This window comes from Euwallacea similis, chromosome 4, assembly GCF_039881205.1.
Source record: "Euwallacea similis isolate ESF13 chromosome 4, ESF131.1, whole genome shotgun sequence".
NCBI classification, from domain to species: Eukaryota; Metazoa; Arthropoda; class Insecta; order Coleoptera; family Curculionidae; genus Euwallacea; species Euwallacea similis.
The window spans coordinates 1,087,350-1,107,032 of NC_089612.1; the positions used below are offsets into that span (position 1 = coordinate 1,087,350).

At 37.7% G+C, this 19,683-nt stretch overlaps 2 protein-coding genes across 2 annotated transcripts in view; one reads left to right on the top strand and one right to left on the bottom strand.

Moving 5' to 3' along the window:
• Positions 1-19,683, top strand: part of LOC136408628 (probable phosphoserine aminotransferase) — a 31,331-nt gene that overhangs the window by 7,105 nt on the left and 4,543 nt on the right. The gene's annotated exons all lie outside the window — the stretch shown is intronic.
• On the bottom strand, positions 7,552-11,102 carry LOC136408270 (beta-glucuronidase-like). Its single transcript, XM_066389154.1, has 13 exons — positions 11,019-11,102; positions 10,105-10,367; positions 9,877-10,059; positions 9,656-9,822; positions 9,470-9,603; positions 9,226-9,416; positions 9,054-9,174; positions 8,808-9,006; positions 8,394-8,537; positions 8,260-8,344; positions 8,032-8,208; positions 7,830-7,971; positions 7,552-7,779 (listed from the first exon to the last, which is right to left on the bottom strand). The coding sequence occupies exons 2-13, from the start codon at positions 10,279-10,281 to the stop codon at positions 7,583-7,585; spliced, it is 1,917 nt and encodes a 638-aa protein (XP_066245251.1). The 5' UTR covers positions 10,282-10,367; positions 11,019-11,102; the 3' UTR covers positions 7,552-7,582.

Consider the following 19,683-nt stretch of genomic DNA (forward strand, 5'->3'; position numbering starts at 1 on the left):
AAGCTGTTTTTAGTGAACGCTTTTAGAAATTTTGTGAACATGGAAAAAAATTGGTTATCGATACGTGATTCGATATTTTCATTTGAAAAGTCTTAATGCATCCAACATCAAAGCGGAGTTAGATAATATTCTGGGGGAATTTAGTTTTTCATTACCAATTATAAAATATTGGGTGGCAGAGTTTAAACGCAATAGTACAAGCTATTAAGGCAAACTCCGCAATGATCGACCTAATGAAGTAACCATTCCAGAAATTATGGTAAAAATTTCCAAAACTGTACTTGAAGACCGTCGGCTAAAATTGCACGAGTTGGCAAACATGACAGTCATTTCAAAAAGTACTGTACATCGCATTTTGACTGAAAAATTGGATATGAAAGAGTTGTGTGCTAGATAGATGTCATAATTACTCACAATAGAAGAAAAATAGCGCTGTGAGGATGTTTCAAGGAAATGTTTGGTAAAATTTCACAGCAATAAAGCTAAGTTTTTGCGTCGATTCATAACCATGGATGAAACGTGGCTCCATCATTTCACACCTGAGACGAAAAAGTAATCAAAACAATGGACTCAAAGGGGAGAATTCGTTTCGAAGAAGGCGAAAACCGTTTTATCTGTAGGAAAGCTGATGGCGTCAGTTTTTTTAGATACACGTGGGATAATTTTTATTGACTATCTCCTTAAAGGAAAACCAATAAATGGAGAATATTATATAAATTTATTGCAGCGTTTGAGCAAAGAAATTAGGAAAAAGCGACCGCATTTGGCGAAAAAGAAAGTCTTATTTCAACAAGACAACGCACCAATCCACACTTCAGTTATCGTGATGGCCAAAATCAATCAACTTGGTTTCGAACTTTTTCCTCACCCACTCTATTCGCCAGATTTAGCCCCCTCCGATTATTTTCTATTTCCAAACTTGAAAAAATGGCTCAGTGGGAAGAAATTTGTCAATAATTAAGAGGTGGAATCCGAGGTTGATGTCTATTTTGAAACATTCGAAGTTTCTCACTATAAACAGGGTATAGAAGCGATAAAACATAGCTGGGAAAAGTGTGTTAATCTCAAAGGAGATTATGTTGAGAAATAATGTAATATTTCCCAATTTTTGTTTCTTTAAGTATTAGGTCGGTTACTTCTGGGACTAACTTCGTGTACTCTAGTCGAACGACATTTTTAACTGAACAAGTTTTCAAACGAATCAATTAATCCTATGTGAATTTATTGAAAATTTTAAAAAGTTAATTTTTCTTTCGATCCTTATTTGAAATTTAATTAACATAAAAACTGCAAAAATTTTTTTATATGCTGTAATAACAAAAAACACTTATAATTACAAACAGAATTAGTATCCGTAACAGAGTATAGGGTATTTCGTTAAAGAAAATATATTTATGTCCCGCCGCGGTTTTCTGGACCACTCTGTAAGTTGGAAAATATTAAAAATAAAAATTCAATAATTGTATATTAAACTTTATTTTCTAAACCTTAGGGTTTTTGAGATAAGGTAGTGGACCATCTTACGCGGAGCACCCTGTACATCACGCCATGTAGGGTCACATATTTGGCTTAGTTTGTTCATAACAATGTCTGACTTAAATATTAAAATATTTATTATTACGTTGTACGACACAGTGAAATTTGCAACTTAATTGGTAAAGAATCAGTGACATAGTCGGACCCAAAACTAGACCAAACAAAAAACGGGAATTTCTAAGAAATAATTCAAAAAATTGCATCTATCCAAATTAACCATCTACATTCATGAATCTCGAACTAAGTAGTTCCTCGAGTGTCAGATGTGGACAGTAAAATTTGCAGTTTAATTGGCTAGGAAACAGTGGCATAGTGTGAGCCCATTTAAGAAATCTGTTAGAAAGGACACCGAAATACCCCCCTTAAAACGTTAAATTAAAATGATTTAACTCCTTAAATAAATCCTCTGTACGGATCATTTTCGCAGCCAAAAATCCTTCGTGTATTATGTGCAACCAGTAAAGTTTGCAGCTTAAATAAAGAGAAATCAGAGATGTAATAGAACCACATTTGATGGCAAGAAAAAGGCGCTCTACAAAACATATTAAAATAAAAAAATTGTGAGAAATTAAAGTTTCCCAAATAGACCTTTTCCACTAACGAACTTTAGCCTCAGTAATACTTCAATTAGTTTATATAAACTGCTTAATTTGCAGTTGAATAGGTAAAGATATAGTGGCGTAATACATTATCATACTCGACATATAAATAGAAACAGAAAATTAGTGAATTTTTTTTTTCAAAATGGAATTAGCTCAAATTAATTATCTGCGCCAATGAATTTAACACTAAGTAATCTCTTAAGTATTGTATCTAGGCAGTAAAATTTGCAGTTTGATTGATACGAAAGCAGTGGCTCAAAGGAGATGCATTTAAGATATTCAAAGGGTCGCTGAAAAAACCATACAAAAAGGCTAATTAAAAAATGTGTAGCTGTCTAAATAAACCCTCTGCATCAACTAGTTTTTGAATCAGTAAATTGTATTCAAACAGGAAAGCTTGAAGCTTGATTGATGAAGAAACCGTGACGCAGTAGAACAGCATGTCACCAGGAAATGTTGGAACGAACCTCTGAGTAAAACTGCATTCTGTGCGATTCTGTTATTCCATGTGAGAATAATAGGCACCTGTCCTTTTGTACCTTCTTGAGTCCAAAAATCACGTTGGAGTACTTGGTCCTGCATTTCTGTCCATTCATCATCAAATTTCGCGCCTGCTGAGCACCGTTCTCTTGCAGCTGCAGCTAAAAAAGTCATCAATAGGAAATTGCGATTGAAAACTGATGCACAGAAATCTAAAAGTCTAAATCACATCGTTTTGTCGGCGAGCTGCAAAAACGCTAAACGTATCAAGAGAACGATCAAAAGACAAAGAACCATTTTCGCGGTGCTTCTCTGTGGGTGGCTGTAAATGAGACGAGAGTGAGCTTCACACAAAAAGTGGGCAGTACCAGGGCAAAGCGACCTGACGTTGCCAACTTCGTATTTTAATTGTAGATGTAGACCATCTTAGAGCTCAATACAAACGCACCGACATGTACGACAAAAGTCCTATTAGATTCAGGCTGATCATTGTCATTAAGTCTGCCCTTTTTGTCAGTCACGTCTTCATAGCGAAAAAGTTATTCGGGAAACGACACAAAGGGCTTTTAAGGGAGTTTACCTCTTTTGAAACATTGCAGAGTCACGTACATTGTACTGGGTCAATTTCCCTTAGGTACCCGTTTGATAAACTGAAACTGGAGGTTCTTGACAAATATTTGACTTGCTACTTAAATGCTATAAAAGGTACAAGTGCCTTGTTTGAGTTTCAGTTTAGTACCGAGTGTTTCCCTTTCACATCTGCCGTTCCATATCCTCTCCAACCGTCAGAAGAATAAAAAAGCAAATAATATTCGGTCGGTAAACTTTGCCGAACAAATATGTCTTAATGATTTAATGGTTGTAAAACTATATAAACAGGTATAAGGTTGTTTGTGTGTTATCCTTAGATTCTAGACGAAGGAGGAAACCGAATTTTGTCGGCAATTTTCATGAATCCAATGTCTGTTAGTATTTCCTAATGGGCAATCATAATAATAACAAAGGGACCGTAAACGTCGGATAATTAGCCAGACCCCACTAACGAAGGGCCGAAATATGGCCGACTTTGTTTATAAAGGAAATAATTTTCGACGATTAAGGCCAGTGTGTCTCCGATATTAACAAAAGTGAACATTGACCAGGACGGCCTGCACCAACAAAAAACTTCCCTGGAAATCCCACATTAATTCATCTTTGCCCTTCAACCCGGAAAATTTATTTCTTCGCGATAGTTTCCATTAAGTTTGGCAAAAATTGCAAATTTAATAATAAATAGGTGTGAGCGGAAGAGTGGCAGCTGCAGCTGCGGCGGTATCCTGTCAGCTGCGCCAAGATTTTCGCCTACGACGATTCATTATGCCGTAGCTGAAAGACGAGCGCTCCCACTTCTCAGGTGGGATCACGAGGAATTGCATTTGTGGATTTCGTCTTGAATTGAAATCAGGTGTGGACCCAACGTTTTCCAGAGAAATGATCCTAAAGTTTTGTGTGACTAAAATCGATATTGCCCCATAGACTTGCACGATGTAAACTAAGCACCCTTTTTCATGAACGAAAATTGTTTTCCTCGATAAGTTTTAATTTTGAACTTCACCCCTTCGGAATTGGCGCAGCTTGCTGGCCCGGCTGGTTGAAAGTACTGTAGAATGAGACGCAAATTACTCACAAATTACTCATAATAAAAATATGAGCTGAGATTCATTAAAAAACGGCCCTTTAAATTAAGATGCCTTCCGATAACTATTTGCATTATTTGCAGCCTTGCAGATGCCAAGAACTTCTGGTTGTTAGCTGTGTTTGGTTTTCTTTCTCGGGTAGTGGTTCATCTAAGGACTGGGTGATAAGTGGTCGATCTTGGGGGACATCTGTATGTTCTCTCATGACATAGGCTTGTTTCAATCTTCGTCTTTTGAGTTCTTTCTGAAAGAGGGCTTTGTACCTGATGATGACGCCTTTAGTTGACTTAAAACGTAATTTGAAAGGTCAATAACAACTCCAATTCATTTCTGGCGTTCGAGAAATATTTCTGGTTACGGACCACTTTCCTTTGGTAACGTCATGGCTACCAGAATGTCCTAAGAGATTAACTGAACATCTTTCATTAAATCAGACAAAATTGCATCAATAAGCCCGTCGGAAGAGTTGAGCTGCTTGCGAAATCCAAACGCCATTAAGGGAGACTCGCACAATTCAAATAGTATGCTAATTGCTGTTTGTGGTTCATCTTGGATTTTTCTATTATCGGAAAGAATTCTCTTTGACGATTTTTCAGTTTTTCCAATTATTCCAAAGTTTCTATTTATTCTTTATGCATAGGAATCTTTAAATTATTGAGTTTGTCAGAAATGAACTTAAATACTATATGACCCTTGGAAGTGACCCTTGGAAAAGTGAGGTAGGAAACTACTTTTATCACATCTAAGATACATAGCAAGTTCTGGAATTTTCTGAAGAAAAATTTTAGTCTGTGTTAACTAGATCTACCCTAAGCTCACCACTCTCAGCAGACTTGAGATACACACATAAAACTCATTACATTGCTCTAATCAGCTGGACATGCGCACCTGAAGCCAATCTGGTACAAACCACACTCTTTTCATTAAATTTCTCGAAAATGTACTTAATTTTTTTCCAAGAGATCTAAAGTGCTAAAAGAAAAGTACACCCCTGGAAGGGTCTATTTCTCAAACATCACCCAAAAGATGCAGACAAAAACCCTAAAACCGACATTCCCGGCAAAGACGTCTCCGTTTCCATCCAATCCTCCATTAATATTGGATGATCCCGATTGAGGAGTCTGGCACCGATATCATTTGCATGTAGATAGCGCGGATTCTCCATAGGCCCATGTTCTTTTCTCCGGAGTTTGATGTATGTAAATTGGACAAAATGACGTACCTGGGAGTGAAATTTGTCCCTGCAGGGCACCCAAGGAGAAAAATTCTAAATTGAAGAGACATTAATTATGGAAAGAGTTCCGGTTTAAAGGGATGTTTACGGGGACCGGTAATTACGTGTTTTGCGTCGGTATCCGGTGAGATGAGGGATGACGCGTTTGGGGGTGGATGGATTAATATTTTACGGGGATTCAATACGTTAATTTGCATGAAAAAATTCTTACTCGTGTAGGGGATAATTTGGAGCAATTTCGGAAAAATCTCCACACAGAATCCATAATGGCACATTTGAATTTTAAATGTTTTGGCTCGGTTAATATTCGCTTGGTAATTGTGGGGATATTTAATATTTTAACAAATTACTGGAGATACGTATTATTAGGCCTGTTTTGCATAAAAGGTCGGCTTGAAAATTGTGCGTAATAAGGGGGGAATAGTTTGTTTTTATGTAAAACTTCATAATCCTCCCTTGTTTACTGACACGATTAGGCAAACTTTCGTCCTCATTTAAAAGCCATTCTATTTAAATGAACCCGCTAATATATTCCCCAAATTATCCTCCGCAGTGAGAAATTCCAAAGTTTATGCTAAAACTGAGCAAATCCACTCTATAAGCTTCTGTAACTTTGAAACTATTAAAATTATCATAATATTTAGGGGAAATTTAGGCAGCCATAGGCATGTATATGTTTATTTATGCAAATTGGAAAATTGCCTCAAACCATCGGGGATAAACAAAAGGCTTTTCGGGACCGTTTTGAAAATATCTACATGCATAATACGACCGCGTGGCTCGGTTCAAGTTCATTTATATTTCACGAGAAACATGCTTGAGTTTGCTCGCAATTTCGCAAATTAAAATCCCAGCTACATACGGAAGAGCCTTAAAAGTAGCCAAAAGTGAACAGACGTTATATCAACACGAAAGGTCGTTCGCGTGAGTTAGGAGCCCCATAAAGATGCTTTACGACCATTCGGAAATGGAATAAATAAAAAAGAATGTCCATCCATAACGCCCTCAGAGGCGATTTCGAGTAAACGTTTATCAGCTGCGACCAATCAAAAGGCGCTAGAACGATTCCTCTGGGGCGCCCTTGATCCGCTACTTTCTCGTTAGAAAAACAAAACAATCCGGATTCCGGGAGCAATATAAAACGAAATGAAACAATATTTCTTGGGTAATCCGGCCAGGTAGCGCTCCGGGGGCAAGGGTCTATTAGCACTTTACGACGGCACAGTTTAAGCGAAGGATGCGACGATTTCGAATGAAGATGTACAGCACCAATATAGAACCGAGAATACTACTCTAGTTACCGAACTTCCACACGTTGTGGGGGAAAGCAGGGTATGCAAGAAATTGAATGAGGATTAAGCCGAACTGTTTTGAGTGGTTCTCTGCTCGACTCGCTTTTTTGTAAAACGTGTGAGCATCCAGTTTTCAATTGGCTTTGACCACCATAGGCAGCTTGGGTCAGTTTTGTATTACTTCAAACTTTGCACGAAGGTCCCATGTCTTCAGATCGTCCTTCGCACTTACCCCCAAGAAAAAAGTCAACTAGCTACATAATCAGAACCCGTGCGATTCAGGAGGATTACGGTCCAATTACTGTGATTGGCCCATTTGCAGCAATTAGGCATCTCCTACTCAGATTTCTATAAATTCATCGAGGTTAATAATTTGCTACAGTCTGTGTCAATACTTCGGTGCGTTAACAGCTTCCTAGTAACTCAATTCTTATTGAAATTGCTTAGAATGGAATGCAATTTCAGTGGCATATGACTGAAATTTAATTCACCCGTATTCGAACTAACCTGAACCAAGAGTAACAAGAATCCGATAGCCCGAATTAATTGAACCAAGAGTAACAGGAGTCTCAGACATGCTTGTTACTTTTGTTACTCGTGGTTGAACTTTCAGAGAAATCCGGACTTTCAGAGATTCACCAGATAATCACACTGGGGATCTTGACCTACTAACCGGAATCTATTGAGGTTTTCTGTTAAAATTCGAATATAAAACATTGAGACACCCCATCCCATTTACAACATTAGTATTTCATCTTCATCTTACAACTCATCTTTAAAATTCATATCTTTTGAACTTGTAAAATGCACAATGTAAGGGTCTAAATCCTCGGGCAAAGTAACATTATTCAGATTATGAGCCAATTCCCAGTATCTCCTTCTCATCCTGAAAGCTGCTTGTTTAGGTTGACGACTGCGTGTGAAGAGACCTTTTTTGTTTCCTCCCACTCTTTGAATAGCTAAAAGACACAAAATGTGGCAAAAAAATCATTTTAAGTAGATATAATACTTTGATCAGTTCTGAAATCCGCAAAACACCAAATCATCTCCCCGATCAACCATCCTTCATCATTCCTAAGTTCATCAAAAGCTTTAAAGTGCTCCGATATGAGGTCGTTTTGGTATTCTTCGGACCAAACATAGCTTGGAAGCTTTAGGAATTGAACAGTTTTAGTACTTATTAATATAAATGGGGAATGTGATGATTATACATAGCTCAATCCCTCTTCAGTGTCAGCTCCATATTCAGTGTAAATTACAGGCTTGTTGAACTTTGTGTGCCAGCCTTTGGCCTGTTCCAGAATTCTCGGATAAATCCCATCGATTTCTCCTACATCGTGATACCAGGCTTCATATCTATTCACCCCCAGGATATCTACGAATTGGGCCTAAATTTTTGTTGATGAATATATTTTAGAGTTCGAAGGAAATGTTTCTACCGCATATTCCTTATCGTATTCATAGCAATTTGCTATAGTGATAGGTCTTGAGGTGTCCAGGCTTTTTATATGGGCTTGAATTTGTCTGGAACGTTGTCATGTAATTTAATGGATTTCTAAAGGTTTTTAGATACCTATAATAATCTTCAGAAACGGCTTCTCCTACCACAGGCTCATTGGCAATCGACCACAAAATCACGGAAGGTCTGTTCTTGTCCCTTTTATGCAGCTCTGTAAGGGACCTTTTATGGTTTTCCAGAAGCTGATCGTTAAAATTTCTGGAAGAATAATAATTGTTAATTTAGGCCAATACTACGCCTCTGACTGATTTTATAAGGGAAAAATCTGTACGTGATCCTCTTCAAGTCCCTTAAGGAAATTCTTAGATCAATACTCCGTCGGGATGCGACCTTATTCTAATGAATTAGAATATTTTAGAGAGGTGGTTCGGTATGATAACGAAGTTTAAATGGAGTTATTTGTCAAAGTTGAATCACATCGAAATAGATTCAGGGGCGTCTCCAGAGTTTTATTTAAATTTTACTTACTGAGTATTGACTGCTGGAACTTCATCAATGATCATAATACCAAACTGATCCGCCAAATCCATAATTTCATCTGCATATGGATAGTGAGAGGTCCTGAAGGAATTTGCGCCAATCCACCTAATTAAATTGAAATCTCTGAGGATAGTCGGCAAATCCAGGCCTTTGCCTCTAATATCTGAGTCTTCATGCTTGCCAAAACCTGAGAAAATCTTTTGTGTAAACCACAAATGGATAACATAAAATCACCTCTCATGTAGATATTTTTTCCATTTATAGTGAAACTGGTGTTTGTGTATTCCAGAACTCTAATACCGAATTTTTGTTTGTAGTAATCCAGTAAAACATCATCTTTTGATTTTATAGAAATCTAAAAAAAATTCCTTTGAGGGATTTGATGTCATTCAAAATTGGTAATTGCCTCAAAAGTATAGAGGTATCCAGGATTTTCATCCATCAAATACGGCCACCATAAAGTAGCATTGTCGACATTTATAGTGCTGTTTTGGGCTGTACTGGTAGCAGCCACATCGCCTTTAAGATCCAGGATGTTGATCTCATATTTAATGGTAGAATCTCCTCCAATCACTGTCACATTGTAATCGATCAGGCCTAGAAAACATCACTAATATTGTGTCAGTGAATCACTTAAAAGATTCCATCACCATTAGAGCCATTTAATTTTGTTTGAATGTCTATATCGTCGATATAAATTTCGTTGGTCGTATAGAGATATACAGGCCTGTCAATTCCCGCGTAGTTGAAGAAATCGAAGGTGTACGAAACTTTCTTCCTTCCACTGCAATATGTTGTAGTTAAGTGGTAAAAAATGTTCCAAAGATTCAGCAAACCTAATTAAAGTATTTAATGTTCCCTGAGGTAGTGTGGTTTCAGTCAAAATGTTGTTCACTTCCACTAAAATCTCATTGCCTTGTCCAAATTTCAAAAATTTGGAAACTTCAGCTGCAAATGGGAGATGTCCAATTTCATGCTCAACAGCGACTTCTCCATTAATCAACTGCAACTCTCCTGTTAGCTTTCAAAAGTTATCTTTTGCGCATCCAGAACTTACCACGGAGGCATTATAACAAACAGACCCAAACCGAATCCAAACTTTCTTATCTTTCCAGGAAGCGGGAACAAAGAAACTTCTCTTATACCAAACGGCTCCAGCATGATCTCTCACATCCAGTTTCGTAGATATATCATTATAGCTTGAGGGTACTGGCATTAGATTTATTTCCTGATTTTGGGGCTAAAACCTCTATAGTATTCGATGATTCGGAATAATTAAACTTACCTCCTCAATTGAGGGAACATGACTGGCATTTATGGTAAAGTACCACAGACCATCAAGCCTGATAAGGTCTCTAGTGGGTGATGGGGACAAAACTTGCAGGACTCCTGCTTCAGTTTCAAAGGTTGCAAGTGCAAGTATTGCCCATGCAACAAGAGAGATTGGGGGTACTTTTATCATTTTTTCCGGTGGAGGGGCTGTAATTATTATAATCCTACTTGAAGATAAGGGTAGTTGAAAATTGTTGTTTTGGCAAAGATGAGTGTCTGAAGAGAGGGAGATAAGATCATGAGTGTTTGAAGTGATTGTTGTTGTATTAAATGATAACAGCAATTGCATAGAAAATAAGAGCCGTGATATATGACAGAGAAATTTTTAAGGTCATACAATTTACTCAGGAATTCTAGAAATTCAATTAGCACTACTTAATAGCACTAAAATTCCGACCCACTTCAACATATGAGGCAAATTTCAGGTTGAAGTGTGGTGCCGATCAATTTACGAGGAGCACCAAAAGAGTCTGAATTTACAAAGTTGTTCAGTTATGAATCAAAAAGTTGGAAATTATTCATGAAAAAATAATAATCAGCCGGGCAGATTTGCTGAGACTAAAACGGCAGGGCAAATGTGGTTCTAAAAATTCCACATCAAAAGCCCTGCGGTTCATTCAAGTTTTCGGCAAATAAAAAAACTAGAAAGTGGTGCCGATGGATCTGTAGCGAATGCAAGAAAGATTTCGACTTTTTTTCTGAATCTCTTATTGGAAATTTGCTCTCAAAAATCCAGCTCATCTCGGTATTCAGAAAACGAAGTTTAATAAGCGGAGCTACACCACATCGAACGCGACGGTTAAAATTACAAATTCGGGCTAAAGAGTGATTTGGGAACATTTATATTTCCAAATTGATGGTACTCACCTAATTCTGTCTTCTGGATTAAAAAAGACTTGCACACTATAGGTGTACATACACTATTTATACTCAAATATTATTAACCAAGTCCTGCTAAAGATAAGAAAATCCTGATAAGATTATTTGATATTAACATAATAAACAAAACTATAAGTGCTTTGCTTCAGCAAATCGATAATATATTAAGGATTTGATGTGTTTACTTACCAAAACACTTAATTTTTAGGACTTGATAACAGGGAGGGATTGAACTATGCGTTATTGTGCCACAATGGCAAGAGAGAAACTTGAACAATTTGAAGAAGAAACACCCAAGTAAAGTAACTTAAAAGTCTATTAAAATTTTAAGTTTCACTTTGATTTAGACAAGGAAACTTAAACTCTTTAGGAAAACTATCCAGAAGTGTCCAAAGGGAGGTTTTCTAAGCCTGAGACACTTGAATGCGTTGAGAAATCACTGTCCTAACGATTTTTCCAGAACCGTTTTTTGTTGTAGCCAAGAGTAACAAAGGTTTTCCAATTTCTTTCTCTCAATATTTCCAGTTTCTAAACTAATTTTCAGATAGAACACAGACCGCGAAAAGTTAACCACTCGGCTTAACAAAGTTCCACTTTCCGTTCAGGTTCGGTTCGGCATTCGGCCGACAAAAAGGCGATTTCCATGCAAACACCCCCAACATCGGAGGCATTTTCTTTGTGACTAAGCCTGGAAATCCCCGCCAGGATATTTAAATTAAATTGAATTAAACTGGGAATGTTTTAAGCTCATTTCGGTCGCTTTGAGCTCGAAGATTGAACCGGTCTTGTCTTTAGCAGGAATTCTGGTTACCTTCAAAGGACCATACCTGGAAAGTTATCCAGAAAGTTTATAGTACGCATTAAAGCCCGAGGCGTTCGTTGAGACCATTATTTACGAGGGTGATTAGTATTGTTTTAGATCATTCAACAACCCCAAATTACACGGATAGCATATAGGGGTGATCAGCCTAATACTGATTGACAATTGGAACGTGTTTTCCTTTGGAATGAAAGCAAACAGGGGACGTACTCTCCAATGTTGGAAGGGGGGCGAATTACAGTTTACATACATAATGCATGTTTGCTATTTAAACTATGCTACTCACGATACGGTCGTACTGGGGGTTGAAATTCTGCGAAAATCGCCAGAATTTGACTCCACGGGTGGGTTGCCGAGGGGGGCAAGGGGGAGGTTATTTATGGGGAAACATTAAAAGCGCGCCAGTTTTATGGGCCCATCCTTCTTCCTTGAAGGGTTGTAAACAATTAATTAAGGCCCCCGGAACTGGAGTTCGACTGAAATAACATGGCTTATAAACGAGCTTATTTGACGATTCAATGATATATATCTCTTCAGAAAGTTTAAATTAGTTACTGTTTTCTTTTTGCTCTTAATAAAGATATTTAACAAATGTCGCTTTTTCTGGTCTTAACGAGGAAAATCAAAGAAAACAATTTCAGTCACGATCTTTTGGTTTGAAAGGACCTAAGTCTACCTACAACTATATTTAGTCCGAGATTGATGGCAGAGAGTTGTTGTTCTTCATCTTCAGGTTGTCATCCTCAATGAGCAATAAAAACAAGTAAATTACGTTTTGCTCTTCAAATGCAATTAGAAAGCTCCGTTAGACAACAATTGATATAAACATCTCTTAATCATCTACATGCTCAAAAGGGCTGATACATTCAAAGCAACTCCAATATTTCTTGTTAAGCCATGACACCAGAAATAATGATGTGCCCAAAAAGTCTAAGAATAGCACATATTTTAATAATATGTAACATCCTGGCACATATACAGGATGTTCTTTAATATCGTGCTAATATTTCAGGGTGTGATCACATCATTTTATGAAAAAAAGTAATTCTATTGTTCAAGCAGTCACTGGCGTACCACTTTTTTCGTAAATAATATTAGGAGATATGCATGCAGGGACGCCACTGGCTAGTAATAGAATTGCATTTCCTATTAAAACACCGAGTTTGATGTCTCATTAACATATACCAAAATTGAAATATTTAAAGTACTTTTTGAGCAATTTAAAAATAACCATTTAAAAAGAAAAAAATTCAACACTGTAGCTAAAAATTTGGGCCGTTGCGGACATATATGTATATGTTTATATGAACCTTTTTTCATAAATTCACCTGAGGAATCACACCCTAATAGGTTAGTATGACGTTAAGGAACACCCTGTATTCATGTACATATTAGGTGTACAACTTTGCTTCCGCCGTTTTTTTTCCGAATTTCGCGATTTTATTGTAAAAAACTAATTATACCTTTAGGATCCAAAGTATTGTCCATCGCAGGCCACTACTTTCTCCCATCTTTCGGGCAGCATACGAATCCCGTGTTGAAAAAATTGGACATCTTTTGAAGCGATCCACGATTCTATCCAATTTCTTACTTCTTCATAAGACCGGAAGTGTTGGTCAGCTAGCCCATGTGCCATGGATCGAAACAAGTGATAATCAGAAGGAGCTAGGTCAGGAGAATATGGCGGGTGGGGTAGGACTTCCCATTTCAATGTTTCCAAGTATTTCTTGACCACTTGCGCAACATGGGGTCGAGCATTATCGTGCTGCAAAATCACTTTATCATGTCTCTCGTTGTATTGCAGCCGTTTCTTTTTCAATGCTCGGCTCAAACGCATTAATTGGGTTCGATAAAGAGCACCTGTGATTGTTTCAGTTGGTTGTAACAGCTCATAATATATTACGCCGAGTTGATCCCACCAAATACAGAGCATGATTTTGGAACCATGAATAGACGGTTTGGCCGTCGACGTGGAAGCATGGCCGGGATATCCCCAAGTCTTTTTGCGTTTGGGATTATCGTAATGAACCCATTTCTCGTCCCCAGTCACAATACGATGCAGAAATCCCTTCCGTCTTTGCCTTGCAAGCAACTGTTCACAAGCGAACAGACGCCTGTCAATATCTCTTGGTTTCAACTCGTACGGCACCCAATATCCTTGCTTCTGAATCATTCCCATGTCTTTGAGGCGTTTTGAGATTGTTTGTTGAGTCACTCCCAATGATTGTGCCAATTCTTGTTGACTTTGACACGAGTCTTCGTCAAGTAATGCTTCCAAGTTCGCATCTTGGAAAACCTTCTTTCTTCCACCGCTATGTTGGTCTTCGACGTGAAAATCACCGTTCTTGAAGCGCTGAAACCACTCACGACATGTCCTTTCACTAATAGTGGCTTCCCCATAAGTATCTGAGAGCATTCGATGAGCCTCAGCAGCAGATTTCTTCATATTGAAGCAGAAAAGTAAAACCTCCCGCAAATGACGAGAATTTGGCTCGTACACTGACATTTTCAATTGCGAATAACTTTATGATGAAGACACAAATAGACTAATATTTTTATGAGGTTATGTTAACAGGTGCCCAAGGCTCCTGCATGCCCACATGGGGTTATTTATTTCGATCATTACTTACCGCTACATACATCTATTCAAAAACGGCGGAAGCAAAGTTGTACACCTTATAAAAAATGTAAGTTAGTGAAGGTAAATTAATACTCTAGATTTCAAATTTAAAAAGACGTGAAAAAGAAGTAAAGTGGGTTGAAGTGAGGTGATTTAATTCGTGAAATTTTTCTAGATCGCTTCAGATTTACGGAAAATTTGAAGTGAGGAAAGAATCGTAAGGCATGTAAGGTTAGTTCAATTAATATAAAGTTATTGTCAAGTTAGAATTTGTTAAGGAGTGTAAAGTTACTTCAGGTCAAGTCTCCTAAATAATACGGAAGAATGAACAATTCAATTACAAAAATGCAAGGTAGTAAGCAACCTTCAATATGTAGTAAACCTTCCTGTGTGCTTAAAAAATTAAATATGACAAACAGTTCAGAGGACAGAACGTAACGTAAGTTAAGTTAAATTAACATCGCGCATTTAAGGTTTAAAGTGTCCTGTAAGATGTATAAGGTTAGATGAGGTGAGATGATACGAGGGTTTTCAGGTTACTTCAGTTCATTTCAGATTCACAGAGAATTTGAAGTGTGGAGAAGGTCGTAAGGCGTGTAAGGTTACTACAGGGTATATCATTTTAAGAGTTATAGAAAGGGCCGGAGCGAATCCACAACTAGTTGACCTTATGAAAGGTGTAAGATTAGTTAAACTTTAAATGAGCATAACTTCTAAGGGCTAAAAAATAATTTCATGTGAGCTCATCTGCATCGTGAAACTTGAGTTTAAATAATGCTGTGGTGGATGTAAGATTTGAGATATTTGGTAGAGCTTAGAGAGTGTAGCAAGGGCGAAAAGGCACTTTTGGTGGGTCTAAAGCGCGCTTGAAAAAACTCTATTTTCGACTCAGTATGTAGCTTAGAGGGTCTGGGTGGTGTGTGGCGTAAGCAGCTATGTGAGTAGGGATGCTAGAGAGTGAAATAAGGCGTCTTTTGGACCTGAACAACGAAAACATAATTTTTTCCTAACCGTCTGTCTCAGGTATGCAAAATTTTCTCCCTTTAAACGAAGAGAAACTTTCTCATCGGCACTTCTTAAGGTATTTCCGAAAACCAAAATACTCCCTCAGCGGCCCCAAAATTTAAAGTTCGATAAGTCGTTTAAGAGATTTTAGGCTGTAGAAAAACGTTATTTCATCACTGTGTCAGCTTAAACGCAAGTTGGGAAAGCTTTTGTGACATGCTCGAGAGAATCTTCAGAAAGCGATTAGATGGGTTATTCTTGCCGGTTCCAATTTCACGTCGCATTGCACATTCGCTTTGTAGAATGGGGGCCCCTTTTAATACGTTCCTAAAAGAGCCCCGAGCCCGGATTATCTTTAGGAATATTGGATATGAATTCCGGGTTCAGTCATGGATGTAACGTCGTTTCCTGCTTGAACCTGTTGCAAGTGCACTTTTTGCTGTAATAGCCTTCATTAATGAGGGCGAGAGTGACACTGTAAAGTTTCCCGAATCAGTTAGCTGGGCCAAGGCAGAGAATTTCCATCATCTATCAGAGTTAGTCGGCCCTCGTGGGAATATCCTCTGAGACGGATAAACGGGAAAAGCTGGCTGAATTTATTGCCTGGAGAAATCTTGGCAATTAAATCAGTAAATATCCTTTTCCAAGTGCCTGGATTTAGTCCAGGTTGGACTTTGAAAGTCTCATGTTTCTCCGCAGAAAACTTATATTGGGGTTAAACGCCTATAACAACATATGATTTACGAACGGCAATAACTTGCTCGATTAAATATGAGATTCCCCGGGATCATCCTACACTATTAACAATTTAATTAGCGTGTTCTCGGGTAGTTACATACAGTGTGGACATAAATAACCGACATAGAGAGTGCAATGTAATAAATTCTAAGCTAACAACCTAATAAATAAGCACACGTTTTATTTTTATATTATCGGGGCCTATTAACCATCCTCCGTTATAAAATCTTTTTCATGGTTTACCCCAATAAAAATGTTTAAACTCATCCATCTGGCTGTCATCTAAAACCGAACCACTGCCGTATCTTACGCGTTATCGCCTCATAAATATAGTTTTTTGCTGTCACGTATGAACGGCATCGCACTAGGGGATTATGGACCCCTTATGGGTAATAAATTACCAAATCTCCTTGAGAAGAATTGTTGAGTGTCGGAGTTGCTTAAGAATCAAGAAGTTAAAAGCAAACCATTTGAAAATTGCTCTAAACAAAACAAGAAAGAAATGCAAAAAATCGAAGGAAAATATAGTAAAAAATTATTCGAAGTTGCCAAAGCATACGATAAAAGTAGTATCAGGAACGAAAAATGTAGCGCGAGATCTTGACTAACACATTATTCACCGGTGAAGCATACTAATTAAAGTTTACTATGCATTCTTCACGAGCGTCTCGGAAACTTATATAAGTCATTTATCCCCGAGTGAATTCGTAAGGATTGAGACACTCGCATTCGTGTGCCTAATATCTTGCTTATGATTAATGACTTCGATTTCTCGGTTTTATCATAATCCCCATTGTAGCTTTCAATTTATACAGAATGATTCATTAACAATGGGGCAACCGAAAGCTGGAGGTACTACACGTCAAATGCTGACGATGGGAGGGAGTGCGCCTCATCCGAACGTTCATAGTTTCGGATATACAGGGCATTGAAAATTAAAATTGTTGCCACTATTTTGAAAATTTCGAGGGTAGACATTTGAAAATTTGTAATTATGTTTTTTTGGGTTGACGAACGAGATACGTTTTGCAATTTCCGCTTTATGTTATTTTTACCTCAGTTGCTTCACGCTATTAATTCATATCAGACCATACATCTTTCGATTAAATTTGTCGAAAACTGCTGAATGAAAGTTAGTCAAGTTGGGGATCATTATATCGAGAATCGAAAAACCTTTCAAACAAAGTACTACTCGAACCCACTTTAGATTTTAGGGGTTTAACTCACCCCGGCTAGGGGGTTGATGTGAAAAAAGTGAGTATACGTTCATGTGTCCCCCTCGAATATAAAGTTTACGTATTCGAGCATTTTTCGAAAAGAAATTTTCAAATACCTGAAAATGCCTCTGTTTCATTTTCGATGCGCCACCCTGTATATCCGACACTATCAACTTTTGAATAAGCCATATTTCTCCACCATTTGACGTGTAGTACCTCCAGCTTTCGGTTGTCCCATTGTTAATGAATCACCCTGTACGTAACTAAGATACTCACGTTTGAACACGCGTGTGCTACTAAATACATAACTCGTAGATAAAGCCGTTGATTACTCATTAATTCACTGCGGAGCTCACGGGTACCATACTAATCAGTCATTTCAAATTTACTTGTATAAAACATGATGTGAGGGTTTTTGAAAAATGTTTTTAGAATGCCGCCATGAATTTCAGAATAAAAAGTAAAATAAAATTAATGGTCCTGTCCATTTTTCGTAGAAATAACTAACATGTGATGTGGGGGCGAAAGTGAAAAAGGAACTTAAAAAGAGAAAGGACCAACAGTGGAACGTTGAGTAAGCAGAGACCACTTTGGAATGGGGCTTACGTCTTGACCTATATGTAGATTGGAAAACACGTATTACTCGGAGACAGTTTTGATTGTGCATGTCCTCGATGTTTTGTGAATTAAGGAATTGATAATTTATGCAGGAGTTCGGTAAATATGATAGTATAGGATAGTAGCGTTAAGTAGTAGCAAGTAAATCTTATTGACTGGACAGTCATGACTGGACATCCGTGCGTGGCCACATGCCTGGATACCTGTTGCGTTTTGTGGGTTGGACTTTCATAGTCATCACTTTATTTTGTATGGATGTAGCCCCCTCAGGTCTTTGTCCTAATTGGCCCTAGTCTCGTGAGGTCTTTGTCCTAAATGGACGCGACATGATGCGACACTTACCATTTCAAGTGTTTTAGCTAATCTTTAGCCGACATGGCCAGAGAAATACCCTTTAGTTAATTAATTGATAAGTGACCGAGATGCCGAGTGTTGTTCGAGAACGAGACATGGGCCACGGAGGGGGTCCAGGCGAGTAATGTGTTTTGCATGAAATAATTAAACATATGGAAAGAATCTATTTTACAAGTAAACACCCAATTGATATTTTAATTTGAATGTTCAATTACATGTGTTAAACAGCCATCTATTTATTCACTGGTCTAGTATTTTTACATTTCAATCTTTCATGTTAATTCAAAGGCGTAGAACACATTACTCGTGGATGATGAACTGCTTTCCTCACTTATGTGAATGATTATTATACAAATCTAAAACCGCTTTTTTAATTAAGCTCAGAACTAAGTTCATATTTCTTTACATGCAAGTTTTCCTTTAGTAAAATTATTGAGGCACAGATGTCCATTGTTTCTCTTACCAAGAGCTCGGAACGCAATTAACAAATTTAGCTCGTGTTTCCTCAATATACTCAAGTACTTCACGAGTACATATGGGTGCTTTATTCAGTCTAAAAAGGGCGTCCTAGATCGTCCCATTTCAGAGCAACTAAATTTTTAATTTGGTTACATCTTCAAGTTGAGTTGTTGAGTCTCGGATATGCGTTGTTACGCTTGCTCGTAAGTTACTCGAAAGTTAAACATTCTTTTACTCATCCTAATAGGGACGTCCTAGGTCCCTTCATTTAGCGGTTGTAAGTTTTAAAATTTGGTCGATTCTTTGAGTAAAATTGAACCACAGATGTGCCTTAATACACTTTGCTAAAACTCAGAAGTTAAGTAGTAAATTTAGTTCTTATATTCAGCAATTTAAGAGCACATATAGATGCTTTACTCAACCCAAGGAAGACGTCCTAGACTCCCTATTTCGGAGTTTCGAATGTTTTAATTTTGTAGATTCCTCGAGTAGAGTTAAAGAGGCACAGATGCGGCACTCTTGTCTAAAACTCTGAAGCTACGTAGCGAATTTAGGTTAAACTTTCAGTATTTTTAAGGATACATGTGGGTGCATCGCTCAATCTAAAAGGGATGTTCTAGATCCTCTGACTTCAGAGATGCAAATTTTTAAATTCGGTTGATTGCTCGAGTATATTTATTGAATCACACATATGCATTGCTACTCTTGCCTACAACTCGAAAGTTAAGTAGCGAATTTACCTCATATTTTCAGTATTTTAACGGAACATATGCTTGCTTTACTAAGCCTAAAAGGGACGCCCAAAATCTCCTGATTTCAAAG